Source organism: Scophthalmus maximus, chromosome 5, assembly GCF_022379125.1.
Source record: "Scophthalmus maximus strain ysfricsl-2021 chromosome 5, ASM2237912v1, whole genome shotgun sequence".
In the NCBI taxonomy this organism is placed as follows: Eukaryota; Metazoa; Chordata; class Actinopteri; order Pleuronectiformes; family Scophthalmidae; genus Scophthalmus; species Scophthalmus maximus.
The window spans coordinates 23,231,296-23,249,434 of NC_061519.1; the positions used below are offsets into that span (position 1 = coordinate 23,231,296).

At 46.1% G+C, this 18,139-nt stretch overlaps 1 protein-coding gene across 4 annotated transcripts in view; it reads right to left on the reverse strand.

The window, feature by feature from the left end:
- Nucleotides 1-3,419: 3,419 nt before the first annotated feature.
- The window catches only part of LOC118310963 (microtubule cross-linking factor 1), a 54,558-nt gene continuing 39,838 nt past the window's right edge, over nt 3,420-18,139 (reverse strand). The window contains exons 11-17 of one of the 4 annotated variants that reach the window (XR_004793873.2): nt 16,292-16,567; nt 14,431-14,784; nt 13,716-13,792; nt 11,537-13,124; nt 11,298-11,322; nt 9,518-9,575; nt 4,722-4,785 (exon numbers count right to left, since the gene is read on the reverse strand). Coding sequence is in view for 3 of the 4 variants with exons in the window: in XM_035634392.2 (XP_035490285.2) it covers nt 4,564-4,785; nt 11,537-13,124; nt 13,716-13,792; nt 14,431-14,784; nt 16,292-16,567 (2,517 nt within the window). In the remaining variant the exon portion in view is untranslated. Of the gene's footprint in view, nt 4,786-9,517; nt 9,576-11,297; nt 11,323-11,536; nt 13,125-13,715; nt 13,793-14,430; nt 14,785-16,291; nt 16,568-18,139 lie in introns of all 4 variants that reach the window. The other 3 variants (XM_035634398.2, XM_035634395.2, XM_035634392.2) reach the window with 3 other exon arrangements.

The window sequence follows — 18,139 nt, forward strand, 5'->3', positions numbered from 1 at the left end:
GATAGATTTCAGTGGCGCATTTTCTGTTCTTTGACACAATTTTCTCGACATTAAAAAAAAAAGTATTTTCCTTCCAACAAATGAAAACGACTAGAATTATCTACAGTAGATAGTCTGTATCTAGACATCTACTGTACTCATCTACAGTAGATAGTCTGTATCTAGACATCTACTGTACTCATCTACAGTCTGTATCTAGACATCTACTGTACTCATTTACAGTACATAGTGTATCTAGATATTCACTGTACTCATCTACAGTACATAGACTGTATCTAGATATCCACTGTACTCATCTACAGTACATAGACTGTATCTAGATATCCACTGTATCTACAGTAGATAGTCTGCATCTAGATATCCACTTTACTCATCTACAGTACATAGTCTGCATCTAGATATCCACTTTACTCATCTACAGTACATAGACTGTATCTAGATATCCACTGTATCTACAGTACATAGTCTGTATCTAGACATCTACTGTACTCATCTACAGTACATAGACTGTATCTAGACATCTACTGTACTCATCTACAGTACATAGACTGTATCTAGATATCCACTGTATCTACAGTAGATAGTCTGCATCTAGATATCCACTTTACTCATCTACAGTACATAGTCTGTATCTAGATATCCACTGTATCTACAGTAGATAGTCTGCATCTAGATATCCACTTTACTCATCTACAGTACATAGACTGTATCTAGACATCTACTGTACTCATCTACAGTACATAGACTGTATCTAGACATCTACTGTACTCATCTACAGTACATAGACTGTATCTAGATATCCACTGTATCTACAGTACATAGTCTGTATCTAGACATCTACTGTACTCATCTACAGTACATAGACTGTATCTAGACATCTACTGTACTCATCTACAGTACATAGACTGTATCTAGATATCCACTGTATCTACAGTACATAGTCTGTATCTAGACATCTACTGTACTCATCTACAGTACATAGACTGTATCTAGACATCTACTGTACTCATCTACAGTACATAGACTGTATCTAGATATCCACTGTATCTACAGTAGATAGTCTGCATCTAGATATCCACTTTACTCATCTACAGTACATAGTCTGTATCTAGATATCCACTGTATCTACAGTACATAGTCTGTATCTAGACATCTACTGTACTCATCTACAGTACATAGTCTGTATCTAGATATCCACTGTACTCATCTACAGTACATAGTCTGTATCTAGATATCCACTGTATCTACAGTACATAGTCTGTATCTAGACATCTACTGTACTCATCTACAGTACATAGACTGTATCTAGACATCTACTGTACTCATCTACAGTACATAGACTGTATCTAGATATCCACTGTATCTACAGTACATAGTCTGTATCTAGACATCTACTGTACTCATCTACAGTACATAGTCTGTATCTAGATATCCACTGTATCTACAGTACATAGTCTGTATCTAGACATCTACTGTACTCATCTACAGTACATAGACTGTATCTAGATATCCACTGTATCTACAGTACATAGTCTGTATCTAGACATCTACTGCACCTGCATGTGACTTCTGTTGCACAGAGGCCTCGGCGCTCGTCGGTCGACATCAGTACATCGAAGCAGAGTCCAGTGTTTATTGAGTGTGTCGTGTCCGCGTGTCTTTTCAGGGCCGGTGTAAATTATTCAGCAGTGTGACGGGTTTTCTCTCAGGGGCAGATGGAAGCAAAGAGCCGAGCATCTCCCTCCTCCGACCTGCTCTGCAGCCATCGGGGGCTCCCAGCGAGCAGTCGGGCCCCGTGAATTATTCATGGCCCTCTGTGACTCTGTGAGAGGTACACACAGAGGCCCTCGGCTCTCTGGTGCGGCCTCTTTATCGCTCCCTCGTCGCCGCCCTCCGACTCATATCGCACAGATTTAATCCTCCACTTTCTGTATCAATGAAAAGATGAAGAACTAGTCCAACAACCAGGAGTAAGATGGTTGATTGTTCATCAGGTGGCAGCAACATCACACTCAAGAGGTTCCTGCACCTACAACATTGTAACTTCAACATGTATTTTTAAAGGGCCAGTTCACCTAAATGACAGTACTTATCATGTAGATATTCCAAGTTGATTAAAACTTAAATCTGCTCTGGTTTCTTGACAGTTTCCATCTTTTGCTTCCCAGTATGAGCAGCTGTTGGAAATACAACTCTTCAAGGTCAAAACCAAACCGACCTCTGCTGGAAGCAGTGGTTGCTCATTTTAACGCACTGATTTCATGTACAGTGATGAAATATATTGGAAAAAGATTGAGAGAAACTTATCTACTGAGGTTTTTTTCCGCATGTAGTTGAGAAAGATGGATGAAACACATTGAGTTAATGTTGTAGTCATGGACAAACCTAAATAAAAGGTTGGAGGAAGATCCTAGTTTTGGTTGAAAGTAAATAAAAATGTTATAGTGTAAAATGTTGTTGTGAATATTTTCTGTATTAAACCAGACCAGGACAAAGTGAGACCAAGTGTCTGAACATAACCATAGATAAAGTTTAATAAAGCTGCATTCGCTGCAAGCGGATATTATACTGCAGCATCAGATACTGTGGTGGTGGGAAAGAAATGTAGTTGTCTGTGAACATTTCACCTTGTTGACGTCTTGCCCCAAAAAAACATAAATTAATAAATTCTCACTACTTTCATAGAAAACATTTGTCTCCAACAAAAACATTTGCCTTGGCAAAATCAGTTGTTGAGTATATGAATGTAATTTTCAGGGGACAAGTTGGTTCATATCGTTGTCTGGTTTGGACTGTTGTTCGTTAGACCACAAACTAACAATTCTCCACCAATTCTTTTTTTTTTTTTACTACTTTCTGAAATTATTTGATTAACTGAAAAAAATATTAAATAGATAAATTATGAAGAAAGAACCCTTTAAATAATCTGGTCCTGGGTTCTATTTCTTCATCTTGCGTGACAAGCTGGGAAACACGAGTAAGGTGCCACATGTATGATGCATGATGCAATAGGATTTGACTTCTGGGGACGACACAATCTTCTTATTCACATTCACTGTGTGTGTCTGTGTGTCTGCCACCCCTGACCCACTGTAATCCCGTGGTCTGCACTGTAATCCCCCCCCCACACACAAATCTAATGAAAGAGCGTATAATCTATCATGAGCTGTATCTAACCCTTATCATGGACAGATAGATATAAAACATGACCAGCCAGATGCAGATGCAGATGCAGATGCAGTCTCTCTCTCACACACACACACACACACACACACACACACACACACACACACACACACACACACACACACACACACACACACACACACACACACACACACACACACACACACACACACACACACACACACACACACACACACACACACACACACACACACACACCCCGGAGAAGGTCGTCTTGTAAATACACATTCATGTTTATTACCATTTACTATTTACATGAGACTATAGATCATTAGACTTCTGGACATAAGACTTTTCATTTAAAACATTCATATCTTTTTTTTTTTCGCCCACAATCCCCTTTTTTCTTGTCAAAAGAAAAAAACTTATTCATATCCAATAGTAACAACTATACAAAGACAATCCGGTTGATACAATAATTTACTTACAAACTTTTTGTTTTGTGTTTTTAAACTTTTGTCATTGCAAATCATGTGACAAACAAAAAACAACCAGCTCAAGATTTCACCCGCACACGGTTTTGTTTTTCTTCTTCTTCCCGCCGCAGCGGAGCCGAGTGATCACAAATGACTGGAGCTCTTATGTACATGCTAGTGTTGAAAAGGCATGCAAAAATATTTGACCGATGTTTGTACAACTGCCTTCCAAATATGCATAAGGTTATTCAGTGTGTCGTCACCCGACTTCTTCAAATCTACAGGGCCGAACATTCAACCCGACGTAGAAAGAAACGAGGGCTTCTGGCATCGGAAATGACATCATGTGTCTCCGCTTCAGACCCGATGAAGCAGAAGGTGTTTGTTTTTTTTATTGTATCTGTTTGTTTGTGTTTTCTTCTTTTTTTTCCTCCTTTAAACAAAACAGGAAGAAAAAAAAAAATCAAGAAATAAAAAGAACGTCCGCTCCCATTCGAAGAGTTTGAGCGTGAATTGATGGTAAAGACGTGAAAGAAAGTTGTAAACGTGAGAAAAAAACGGTGTAAACTTCGTACAAAATCCGACAGATGACCTACAGTTACTCAATGTTATGTATATGTATATACGTATTAAATACGTATATACATATACACACACACACACACATGTGGGATGCTGATTAACTCAAGTGTGTGCAGGCACCTCATATGGAAATGTGTCTATTGAAGAGACTACAGTACATTCCAGGTTCTTCCACAGAGAAGTTCTGGTTACTCGATGGTCAGCTGGTGCTACTGGGTGGATCCCAACCCCCCTCCCTCCCCAGCGTCAGGCTCCGACTCTGAGGGAGTCCCGGGATCTGTGGGGGGGGGGCTTCTGAGGTACTGGGTCTTTTTAGGCTGAGGTGGACGAGGGGCGAGAGGAGGTAGAGCGGACGGACTCACGCCAGCTCCTCGCCCTCCAGGATGGCCTTCCGCTGTGCCGGCGGCGGGAAGGTGGACCTCCTCCTCCTGGAGCCCTCGCGCCACTTGGGGGAGGAGGAGGAGGAGGAGGAGGAGGGAGAGCGGGCGGCCCAGCGCGACGGGGGCCTGCGGTTGGCCGGGCGGGCCGGCCTCAGGAAGCAGGAGTCCAGGGGCGGGGCCACGGGAGAGCGCGGCAGGTCCTGCCAACGACAAGGGGCGAAGTCAGTAGGACAGTGCGGAGGGCCGCTGAGCGCGAGAGGAGGAACACACATTCACAAGTGGGGGGACGTGGACGAGAGAGAAGAGGGTGAATGTTCCGCTTTCAACTCGGCACAAAAAAAAGAGACGCGGCACAAGGTCAGATGGAACTCCAGGTGCACGCGGCTCAGAGCGGAAGCGGTGAAATGTGTCAACGAAAACAGGTTGGGATGTTGAATTTGAGATGTAATTCACGTGGTTTGTTCCCTGTCCCTTTGACCTCGAAAAGAAACCCAACTCACAGCTTTTTTTCGGGCCGTATCTAGTGGTGGTGTTGTATGGAAGTGTTCCTAATCTTTGCACATCAATTGGCTGCTCATTGAAATTGGCATCACTGAATTACTGTCTCCACTGAGGCTGCTCCTGCATCAGCGCCTGTGTTGTCGACGGGTCCAGGATGCGGTGCAGTGGAACACGTCCCTGCGGGAGAAGTGGTGCTTTGTTGACATGAATTCTTATGCGGCGAAAATCAAAGAAAATCAAAAATCAACTTCTTGCGGGAGGAAAGAAAAATCGACAACCGAAACCCACGGCCTCCTAATACACACTTCCACTCGTCGGCCTCCACTGAGGCTCAGGTGAGCACGGTATGACAAACAGATTAATATATATATAAAAGATAAACAGGGGCAGTGTATTCGATGAATACACAATTAACGAATGAATATTAATAAACCAGACTGAGTAATACCTCCACCGCTCTCTCTCTCTCACACATTAAAAACTGCTCCATCGGCTGCTGACTCACTGTCACGCCTCCTCACCGAGACACCCGATGGAGCCGCCGTTAATGAAATGAAGTTTTGACTTCCACGACAGGTACAAATTTCATCCGCCGCGAAACACGAGCTGTCGTCCGTCTCCCGCTGCGGACCAGATTCACCTCGTCCCCCTGCAACTCGCCGCTCAATCACTCAGACAGGATCCACTGGTGCCCAAGTGTTTTCACTGACAACCTGCACCAACACCGCGGGACACTAATGAAACGACACAACTTACATGCAAACCTTATTTGTATGAGGCTGAGCAATCCCCCCCCCGCCGATCTGCTGCGTCACCCAGAACTTGCCTTCCCATCTCCATCTGACCTACGCATCTTCCATCTGTCGTGTGCATTGGCGGAGATGTGACTCAAAATGCCGAAAGTTGTGCTCTCAACTCGCAATGGTGAATGAATGGAGAGCCTTCACTGACACTAAAGAGAGGTTTGTTTTTTCGTTCTCGGGATGAAAAAGAAAGAAAAAAGGCGTGAGGCGGAAGGGCGAAAAAGAAGAGACGAGGTGTCTGCGAGGAAGCGTCTCCCATCACACCGCTGATGCCTGATTTATAAATAGTTCCCCTCCAGGCGTTGGATTTCGGCTAAAGGGTTGAGTCCGCGGGGGCAAACAATCTGCTGAAAATACGTCAATGCTCCGTGGTGGCGTGAGAGGATGAGAGATGAGGGAAAAGAAATGAGTCCGATGGATGGATGACTGATGTGTCAGACAACCTGCAGGAAGTCGTCATGAGCGCGACAGGAAAACAAGTCAGAGAGATGGATGGGACGTCTGCATTAATAAATCATTGGTTAATGAATACGACGGGTGGATAGTGAACACACACACGCACGCACGCACGCACGCATGCACACGCACACACACACACACACACACACACACTCTCACACTCACACACTCACACACACACACTCTCTCACACTCACACACACACACACACACACACACACTCTCTCACACTCACACTCACACACACACTCACACACACACACACACACGCACGCACACGCACACGCACGCACGCGCACACGCACACGCACACAAACACACACACACACACTCTCTCACGCACGCACGCACGCACGCACACACACACACACACACACACACACACACACACACACACACACACACGCACACACACACACGCACACACGCACACGCACACGCACACACACGAACCGGGAATACAGACAAGTCCTCGTTTGATTGGGCGGCTTGTGGGTTAATACGAGGTTTCCCTGTGCGATGCCTGACACATCAAATCACACAACGCCACACAGCTCATGCGACCAGGAAGTCAGCGACCAGGAGAGGCGACTGAAAACAGCAACACATTCTCGTCGACCCCCGACTTCTCAGCAGACGCTTAAAGGAAAAATCCACCTTGCAACACTTGTAAGAGGGAGATTCTACTTTGAAAAGTAACCAAAAAATGTAGAAAGCGTTAAGATTTGATGAGAATAAGAAGTCGATGGACCAGTTTCTCTTTTATTCCCCCCACAAACCCTCCTTTGCCTAATATGCAGTTTGTTTTTTTTCTAAAATAGAAGTTGTTTTTAATAATATAATAATTATTTCTTGCATTTTATCCCCAAACAGCTCCTGGAGCGTATTACACAGTGCGGATTTAACCGCACAAAAGTGTGTCCCGAGGCGGATTTTTCCCTTTAAGCGTGCAACATATAGCAGAATATTCGATTACATATCATCGCCACAAATCGCACACAACCAATCGGAGGTGAAATGGCACAGGAGATGTTGTCTGATGCGTGTTAGCGGCCGTCTTCATCAATTTATCTTGTAAAAGTCTGGTTAGTTTGAGAGGAGATGGCGACGGGAAACTGTAAAAAAAAGAATAAAGTGAAACATCACAGCTCATCCATCCAGTCGCACACATGTCGACAGGAAAGAGGAGGACCTGGCAGAAACACAGAGTTAGAATGATGCACGCTGAGGCCGCGCGCAGCCCAACGGGACGACAATGGACCTGTCCCGAGGAACGCGTGAAACGTCCCAAAGGAGTCGTCTTTTCTCTGGTTTTTTGTGTGTCGTGTTCACCGGTCCACACAAAAATGAAATTCTATTAGTAATCAAGACAAACTCTGGTGACTCTTTAAGCTGCTTCCAGACATGCACTGAAGTCAGGATGTAAGTGAGAAAGCAAATGTCCGCAATTGTTGCATTGTCCGGAACTTTTCCCCGCAGGCCCACTAGTAAAAAATTATTTTTTTCCCCAGAGAATGTCCGAGGATACAGCAGTTATCATCATCTGTACCCTGACGCCGCGTAATGTTCCGGAAATGTTCCCGCTGGTGTGAACGTGTGCGACTCGGACAATCTCCCGCCGCGTTTGTCATTTCGCGGCGGGAAAACAATTTCCTGACGCTCGTCGTCTGTAAACAGCTTTTGAGTCACATGAGGTGAATTTGTGGGTTTGCTTTTAAAGGACCATACCAGTGGTTTTACAGGATCTGATCAATGTCCATTAACCTGGACTTGTAATGATGACATAAAGGTCAGGTGCTGTGTTTGACTTTAGCATTTAAATGCTGCGTTTAAGTCCAACCGGGTTACGGGTAGGGGTCAGGGAAAGGGGTTTGTCGTGGTCGCAGACTCAAGTGAACACCAACAAAAACCCAAAATGACATCAAAATGAAGAACATATTGATTTCCAAAACAAATAATCACCTACATCTTTATCGTGTACGGTGGGTACCTCTCGCTTTTTTTCTGCCACATTTAAATATCTGCTACTGCCTCTCTATCTCTCATCGCGTTGTGAGCCTGCAACACGGCCGCGACCACAGTGCACGTTTGGGAGCTCACGTACCATTGGCGTCTACTGTTTACGACCATTCCTGTGCAAATCACAGTTTCTGCTTCAGCGACAGACAGTCAACACCAAGGACGCAACAGTCTCACTGAATAAAGTTACTGGAACATGGACACTGGGTGAGGCCTCCGCGTTTGCATACAGTTTGACCAGAGTCGTAGTTTGTGGCTGTGTGTTCAGAAAAGCCAATTAAAATGAGTAGACCAACTTCACACAACGTATAAGGACAATAAAAAAAAAAAAGAAGAAAAGAAAAAACACAGCGGCTGCCCAGATTTCCTTTCTTTTTAAAAATCCATTCCAGTATTCACTGTATTTGAGCAGCGACAAGTGAATGATTTAGGACATAGCGGAGACGCTGAACTGTCAACCAAAATGTTTGTTTCCATCCACATGTTTTTGTGTGCTTCTTAAATTTCCGCTTAAAAAAATCATGACGCACATGAAGCTTCTGACCAAAATGTCCACTGCAGAGATGAAAAATTACGATAGAGGAAAACATCAGATCTATATTGGACATAATTAATAATTAATTCAATTCTCTTTTACACGTAATTTCTGTTTGCCGTTTGACTGATGCTCATTTAATTTCTGTCATGGTGTTGCACCTTCTTCTTCTGCTGCAGTGATTTAATGGAACCTGACTGAAGTTAATTTTTTTACTCTGTGCTGGTGTGCAAATATAATTCCACTTAAAATAATAATTTAATAAGAAATGTATGGCATGGCAAATGGTGTTGGAAAAACCATGGTCAATGGTTGATTTATGGTTTGATAGATTAAAACATGCAGAAATTACCAGTATGGTCCTTCAAAAAAACAAATGGTCGATATAAAAAAAGATAAGCATGCACACATTGACACAAGAAAAACGCACACGGCGACTTTGGACACCACCCCGATGGCTTCACACACTGTCACTCTGCTGTCCTGTGTGAGGCATGCATTAATGAACAAGGTGAGGGGACGGAGGGGGTCTGCGGGGCGTGAGGTGAGGGGTTCCGTGTGGTTGGTGAACCCGCTGCCGAAGGTCGTAGAGGAGGAGGAAGAGGAGGAACTTACATCGCGGAGACAAGCAGAGTTAGAGTCCCCAAGGAGTTGTTAGTATGACAGTGTGGTTCTGGATCAGAGCACAGCGGAACGGGGAGGAGGAGGGAGAGGGAGGGGGGGGAGGAGGAGGGAAGATAGAGCGGGAAACGTTAATCGGTATAACCGGGCGAAGAGGAAGAGGAGATACACGATAAGTCTGGCATGTGAAAACAGGGCAAGAGAGGTTGACCAGGAGAAATGAGGCGGCTGGTTTCAGCGTGCGGACCGAGACGGGGGGGGGGCAGTGAGCACACACACCCATTCACGTTAGACCCTGGCAAAAATAAAATCAAAGATCTGAGGGGGAAGTTGACCTTGGGTGTAGAGACACACGGGGCGGTCAGGTATTGTTGGAGATCATCAAACATTCAATATGAAAAGCCAAATTATGTCGAGATGCACTTTGAATTCAATTTGTCTACTGGTGGAGATTTTGCTGTATCATCTGTACAGACGCAGCGATGTCTTCAATATTTCTTATTGCATTACGCTGTTGTGGGCAATGCAGGAGTGTTTTATAGTAAAGTTGATATTATTTACCTGAACATGATGAAGTACCTTGTCCTTGCTTAGTCAATTAATATCTCTCATATATTTTTTTTATGGTTTTCAATTTGGATTAAGTAAACAAGATACAATGTGTTGATTAATGAGCTTCAGAGGTGCGAGGTGGATTTTGTTTCCTTCAGACACAGTCAGACTTGCAGTGTTTATTCTATAAGCTAAGCTAACTGTCTGACTTTATATATAACCAACAGATACATGATCGTAAATAGAATATACCGATTGGTTAGAAACCAAATTAAAAGATTTTTTCAAAATTGATGCAACTTAATATGAAACATTTGCTACATATTCCTACTGGAATATTAAATTAGGCCTAATTCATATCACCCATCTCTAAATCTTATCTTTTAATTAATTTCACCAATTGTAATAGGCCTATACAATTTTTTGGGGGGGGATCTTTCCTCACACGTTGTGTGTGATTTGGGGTGTACCTATCCATTCAAAGCAACAATAGAATATGACCCAATACTGACAGCTTGCATGCTGTTCCATCACCATCCTTTAGTTTTTTCTGTGCACAACCTGTGTCCATCGTCCACAGAAGTGAACGACTGCGCGGCGCACACACGACCCCATCGGACTCTAATCTTACTGTCTTGTTCTGCAGATCAGTGAACAGCAGCTGGTGAAACTTTTGATGTCAGCGCACGTACTAATCAGCATATGCGGGATTATGTTGCTTGCTGCACATGTAATGGTTTGAAACGTACAGTTTACATTGTTTTAACGTCCGGCTTAAATACAGCATGGGCCTACTTCTCCGAAGTATTAGTCTTCCTGTGGAGAGCAGAATAAAAGGCATGGATGTATTTTGTTTTGCGCTTCCATCATTTACAACATGACCAGAAAGTTGGTTTGTCATTTATTTTTCCCACAGGTCAGCTGAATGGGTGGTCAAGATCGGGTCAGAGTGCTGATTTCATCAAAAATCTAAATCATTATTTTAGTAAAGGGGAGATCAAATCGACCCACTTAAAACTCTGGTTGAACTATGATTCCATTTCAACTGATTCACTTGTGCAGTGATAGTCATGAATCTTGATTCGTTTGGGCCTCAAAAGAAGAAGAAGAAGAAGAAGAAGAAGAAGGAGAAGAAGAAAAAGAAGAAGGAGAAGAAGAAAAAGACAAGTATCTATTTGCAAAATTCTGTATAACTGAGGAGAGTTGAATATTTTAACATTACCATTGCATCAGTCAGTGCTTTCGATCTGAGAAAAAAGCATGAACATTTCAGTGATTACAAAATAATGCAGCCGATTTCTTGCTTAGCTTTTTTTTTCTGATCAATCAAACATCCGTTAGGGTTTGTCGTTAACAAGGAAAATAGGAGGCGAAAGTCATAAATGCCATTGTGTCATACAACATGGCCCCCAGATCAAACTATATGATGAAACGATGTATCCATTGCGTCTGTATATTTACCTCCATACATCCAGACTGTCCCCTGTCCGAGTCGGCCGGCCTGCTGTTGTCCCTGCTGTGGCTGCTCTGTCCTCCAGCCTGCAGCCTCCTCTCCTCTTTGAAGTTCTGCTCCTGCAGCTTCTTATTGAGGATGCGCGCCGCGTTTTCAGCCAGCGTGTAGCCTGGCGGCGCCGACAGGTCCTGCCGAATGCTCACCACCTCCAGGTTCTTGTCCCCCTGCGTCTCCACTATCAGCTGCACGGGGCTGGGCGAACGCCCTCGGGCCGCCCGCAAGCCCTCCTGCACAGTCCTGGGCTCCGTGGCGAGGGCCCCGTGAGCAGGGCTGGGCTCAGTGGTGGAGGGCGGCGTGGGGCGGGAGCGACTGGGAGATTTGTTGAACTTCTGCATGCATTCAAAGCCCACGGGAGTGTGGTCGATGATGTTGAAGAGGCTGGAGAGCCCGTCGTTGATGGTGGTGTGGACAGGGCTGTCACGGGTGGTGGTGGAGCGGGCCCATGCCGACTCGCTATTGCCCTTCTGGGGTGTGGTGGGAGTGGGGGCGCGGCTGGTATTGGGCAGTTCGGTTTTATTGGAGGCGGAGAGTTTGCGCTGAAGTTTGGGTGAGCCGTACTTTGGCGAGCAGCAGGGTCGCTCGAACTTGCTCTGGACCACCGGGGAGTACTGAGAGTACTGAACCTTCCTGATGCTGCGTGACGGAGAGGATATGGGCGTGCCGCCACCTTTCGGGGTGAGGCAGCGGTGGGGGCTGCTGGTCAGGTTCCGCAGCAGGTCCGTCTGCAGGCCCACACTGATGGTCTGGGTGGTCTGAGTGCCCCGTGTGGTGTATCCATTGGTCTGGCAGGCGGTGTCGCGGACCACGGGCCCAGGCGGAGAGCGGATGGCGTTTCTCACAGAGATGGCCACCTCCTTCATGTCGTCACTCAGGTTCCTGGAGAGCTGCAGCTCCAGGGAGGAGGCGTAGCCAACTGTGGGGCAGATAGGAGATTGACTAGGAGAAGTCCTCAGGCCTCCACTATCCAGAAGCCCACACGGCCACCTCCCACTACTGAACACCTCATCTGGCCCGCTGGCTCCCACCCCCGCCTCTCCTCCACCCCTAGCTTTGGTCCCCTTGGTGTACAGGAAGTCCGGGTCTTGGGCAGTAGGGTGCTCAGCTGCCCCAAGTCTGGTGGGACTGTGGAGGATGTGCAACCCATAGTCCTCCACGGCCATCCCTGCAGACCCTGCTCCGTTGCCCTTCAGCGGGGACTTGTGGCAGTGCTCAGGGCTGCTCAGGGTGCTGGTGGTCAGTGTGGCGCTGGTGGTGAGGAACCAGGAAGCTGGCTGGAATGGATCGGGAACGGCCTCCCCTCCCCGGGCCCCGGAGGTTTTGTCAGTCCACGCGTCCCGGGCAGGACCTGGGCCAGAGGTGGACGATGGGAAGTCCCAGCCCTTGTTGTTGAACTCCTCGATGTACTTGAGGTCGTCCGGAGACAAAGGCGGAGTGACGTCGTCTTCGCCCTCATCCCCGTGGCGAGTTTTGTCTGGGAGGAACGGCGAGCTGTCCATTAGCCTCTGGAAGTCACTCATGGAGCACACTGACTTGGCTCTGGAAAACACACACACACACACACACACACACACACACACACACACACACACACACACACACACACACACACACACACACACACACACACACACACACACACACACACACACACACACACACACACACACACACACACACACACACACACACACACACACACACACACACACACACACACACAGTGAGGTCATTAAAAAAGCAAATCACAAAAAAACTATCTCATGATCTCATGCATTACCACTGCAGATTGCACATGTATACGTTTTTTTGGACAGCGACTAATTGCCTTTCAGTGTCTTAATTATTTAGCAGCACAATGAGCTGGATCCTTTCTTCGCCACATGAGAACATTTTACAGGGAAGTCATCAGAGGAGACCCCACTGTTAGTTCAAGTTACAGTTAATAGAATCAAGAGCCGATTCCCCAAAAGGATCGATGAGTATGTATGAGCAACAACAACGCAGCAGGAGGCGGGGTTATCTGCCAGTCACACAAGTTCTTGGTGATGGATTTAAGCTTTGAACAGTTTCTCCTTTAAAAGACTCTGTGAACTCTATTTGACTTGAAGCGTTTGCACACAGGCTCACCTGAGCAGACTCCCACCGCTCATCTCGTCCTCTGGGTACGCAGGATCGCCTTCTCTCTCCGAAATCTCGTTCAGGGCCTGGAACACGACAGAGACAATAGTTCAGTTCATGTGGAGAAGGGGCTCAGCGTAAAATGATTTATGTGCAGCAGGGGGATAAATATTACTTGTTTATTCTAAAATGAGTGAATGTCATTTGAATACTGGGAAACCTATAAAAATCTACATCAAAGGAAAGAAAGAAACAAACAGATTTTATATTGTGCCTCAGTTTTGAATATACTTTAGATAAAACTCAACGCTTCTAACAAATGTTACAGGATTTAACTTTTGAACATGGTTGTTGGTTACTTCGGTCTACTTTGGTGAAGCTAGTGCAATAAGGGGGGGGGGGGGGGGGATGGGACATGAAAGTCTGTACCAAAATTTCATGGCCATCCAGCCAAAAGACATTTCAGTCAAAACCCCAAAAATGTCACCCTCATTGTGACACTGGTCATCACAGTCCTCAGGATTCATCCTCTGGGAACCACGAATGTCTGTTTACAATGATTTTTAAGGCAATCCATGTGATGACTGTTGAGATGTTTCAGTCTGATTGACCAATCAACAATATTTTCAGCTCTAGTTCGAACCATGCTCTTATTTACATCACACCTAAAGACTGGTGTGTGTGTGTGTGTGTGTGTGTGTGTGTGTGTGTGTGTGTGTGTTACCTCCTTCATGCAGGGGAACCTCTTCTGACTCTCCAGTCCAGAGGGTGGAGGGACCTCCAGGCCGCTGAGCGGATCCAGAGACAACGCGTCCAGGAACAGGTTCTCCGTCGGACCCCTCAGCCTCATCGCGGCCCCCCCCTGCTCCTCCAGCACGGCCTCGGAGTCCGAGTGGGAGCGCGCGGGATGGCCCAGGACGGGGGCGGTCGTACGGGGGGAGCGGGGGGAACGTGGAGAGCGCGGCGACCGGGGGACGTTGCAGGGACTGTCCTGAGGAGAGAGCATGCCCCTGTGACCCGAGCTGCCGTCCTTGACATCGATGCCCTCGCCGCGCCTGCCGTTCAGCTCTCTCTGCATCTGCACGGAGAATAGAACATAAAGCGATCAGTCGGTCAGGTGGAGGAAATCCCCATAGACTTTTTTTTCCCATCACTAGGTGGAAGGATGGGACATGGGCCAAATGACATTTTGGCACAGATCTGGACAAAGGGGCTTTTTTATCACTTTATTTATCATTTCAAGAATCTTTCTTTCTTCAATTGCTTTGCTGTTATTTAACTGACATGTATTCTTCAAGTGTTCTCCTCGACACTCGCCAACGCACCTGCAACATTTGACGTTGGGCCCCCTGCTCCAGGTTGGAGGTCAAAGGAGTGCAGACACATTATATTTTCATTTTCACCCTTCCACTCTGAGCAGTTGAGTTTGTGACCTGTGCTTTATAGTTTGCTGCAACATCACTGAATAATGTATCTCTGCTTCCTGCTCTGTGTCTCTATCCCGCGGTGCTGGCAAACTTGAGCTGTATTCACAGAACGTTCCTGTTGTTATCGTCCCAGCCCCTGCTTTATACGTTATTACTCTCACACTGGAATCACATTAGCCGGTGCACATTCCCACGTCCTGCGCTGAGCAACAGACACAAAGGAGGTGAGATGCTGCAGTTCATCTAATCAAAATCTCACAAAGGAAATCAATTATTCAGTAATCCTCAGTATTTACTGTATCTTTCCCCGACAATTCTACAGTATCAAACAACAGAGGAGAGAATCGCCCGGGGGGCTTTGTCACAGTTTCCTCTTACATCTATTTGGAAACACACACACACACACACACACACACACACACACACACACACACACACACACACACACACACACACACACACACACACACACACACACACACACACACACACACACACACACACACACACACACACACACACACACACACACACACACACACACACACACACACAATTGAGGGTTCTGATCTTAAAGTTGTGATATGTTTTAGGGCTGAAAACTAAGGATTACTTTTATTATCCTTTGTTTTGTTGATCATCATTATAAATGAACAGTTCATTGTTTGTATGTAACGATTGATCTGTAGTCAACAGCTTTTGTTAAATCAAAGTTCATTCTTGATCTTGGCAACAGCCGTTGACAAAATAGTCTCATCCCAAGGTCCATTTAGTAGACGATCTGGAGCTTTTGGTCACATGACACAATGATATCATCCTCACGAAATGCAGCTGGCTCGTTCTTACGAAACTTCCATAGTTCTCAGCACTTTTGGGAGGTCTCGTCCACATTGACGCAGACGTTGAGGCTGAAAATGTGTTCTTGGTCTTGGAAACAGATGTGTGACACGATGGGGTTTCATTAATAACGACTGAACGGCTGATGTGTTGAGATGGATCGGTGGGCTTCTGATTTCCATGTGTAAAAATTTGAACCTTTTTAAAACCAAACTGCACAAGAACTTTTTAAAGGGTGCCAGGCCAAAAAAAAAATTAAAACATCTCAATTTCAACATCTGCAATTCCATGACAACGTGAGGAAGACCTTGCTGCCCTCACCCTCTCCATCTTGCGGTGGAGCTCTCTCATGCTGCCGTTCCACTCCTGCCGCTCCCAGTCGAAGCGCTCCAGGAGCTCGGCCCTCTCGCGGCCCCACCTCTTCTCCCCGTGCTGCAGCTTCCAGCGCAGGTCCAGCGAGGCGCTGTGGCTCTCGGCCAGCAGGCGCCGGTGCTCCTCGCGCTCCTGCTTCAGGCCCCACTCGGGGTCTCCGGCCGGGTCCCCCTCGCCTCCCCGTGCGTCGCCTCGCACCGTCGCGCCTCGTGCGTCCTCCTCCAACTGGTCAAAGAGAAAAGGCAAAGGCATGTCAGGTCCATCAGTCATTATTTAAGACACAGGGTATAATCTGGCTCCGGTTAAATGGCAACTCTACCCAAATTACAAAACAGCAAATAGGCTACGTAGTTTTGCGGAGGGGCTGGGTGTGAGAACGCAAATGCCAGCAAACGATGGAGGTCCCCACCGACCCTGGGTCGGCGGTTCGATCCCAGAAGAAGAAACAACAATGCTAATATATACTGTATGAATTACAGTGTGACACACTGTGGGATGACAAGAAGGTGCCACAAAGATCCAAAGACACACGATAGTAACTTGAGTAAAGGCAGCCCTCCCAAACTGGCCGAGGATTCAGATGCACTGCGAAAGTCTTCAAAGCCGCAAAAATGGCAAAAGGAAGAAAGCCGCTCTGGTCGCTTTCGCTTTTCTTCCCAGTCAGAACTGAGCTCTGCAATCTTCAGACGGACTTTGGTCAGGACAGAAGCCGTGTGAAGAGCAGGTCGCTGCCTCCACACATGGGCTCACGTTACTCCCGTTCACAAATGTTTGTCTTGTTTTACATTGGGGTTTCTAAAAGCGTCTGACGGAAGGAGACATTGTCAATATAGACAGTTATTGAGGAGAGTCCGAACCACAGCGTTTAAAAACACGAGGCAACCAGAGCAACGGTATTAATATCTGGTGTTTTGAGATTCATGAAACAAAAAAACAAAACAATCACTATTTCTGCCTGCATATAAATACACAGGTGCAGGGAATTTCCCAGTTCTGCTCCGCTCCACTGGGCTGCGTACACAACCGACGCGGGGCACGTTTCTGAGGTGTTGACCAGCTCAACTTGGTCTTATCGGAAGAAAACAAAGTAAGTTAGTTCTCGTCGAGGCCCCGAGCGACCTCCGCTCTGGGACACGGATATGAACCATGAAAAAGCCCAGACAGATTTTTTTTTAAAAAGCACGAGATTTTTATACGATAATCTTCCTCCTGTAGCTCGGGCACCTTAATTGGTTCCCAAAGCTGCAGCTTCCTCATTTTTTTTAGAAGATAAATCAAAGAGGAGCCGCTGACTCCGACAGAGCTCTTCAGAACAGTGTCCAAATCACACTCAGTACATCTTTATCCACACGAGGTCGAACTGGGGTTTTGGAATAATGGGCGTTTAACAACAGATATCACTCAGTCATGTCCGTCAGTTCATTAACTACAGTAGTTTCAACTAATGTAGTCTGAGACAACGAGCTTGCAACAAGATACAAGTTTACTTTTGCTGATTTTAGAGAGTCGTATGATGAGAGGTTTAATGAGTGTAATCAGAATTGTTTCCAATATTTTGCCCACACCACTTACAGTATATCATTGAGGCTCGATTGTAGTAACACCTCACCCCCCAGGGGGCTTAGGGGAAACTGGGGTGGCTACAAAAGGTCGTTTTACTGGGATTGTCAAATTTCTCTGCGAACAAAAACACGTGGCATCAGGATCATTTGACAAAGGTGCAGTAAGGACGTAAAAATCCAACACATTGAGGTTTACACAGAGTTTCTACCATCACTGAATGGATGAGCTTTGTTT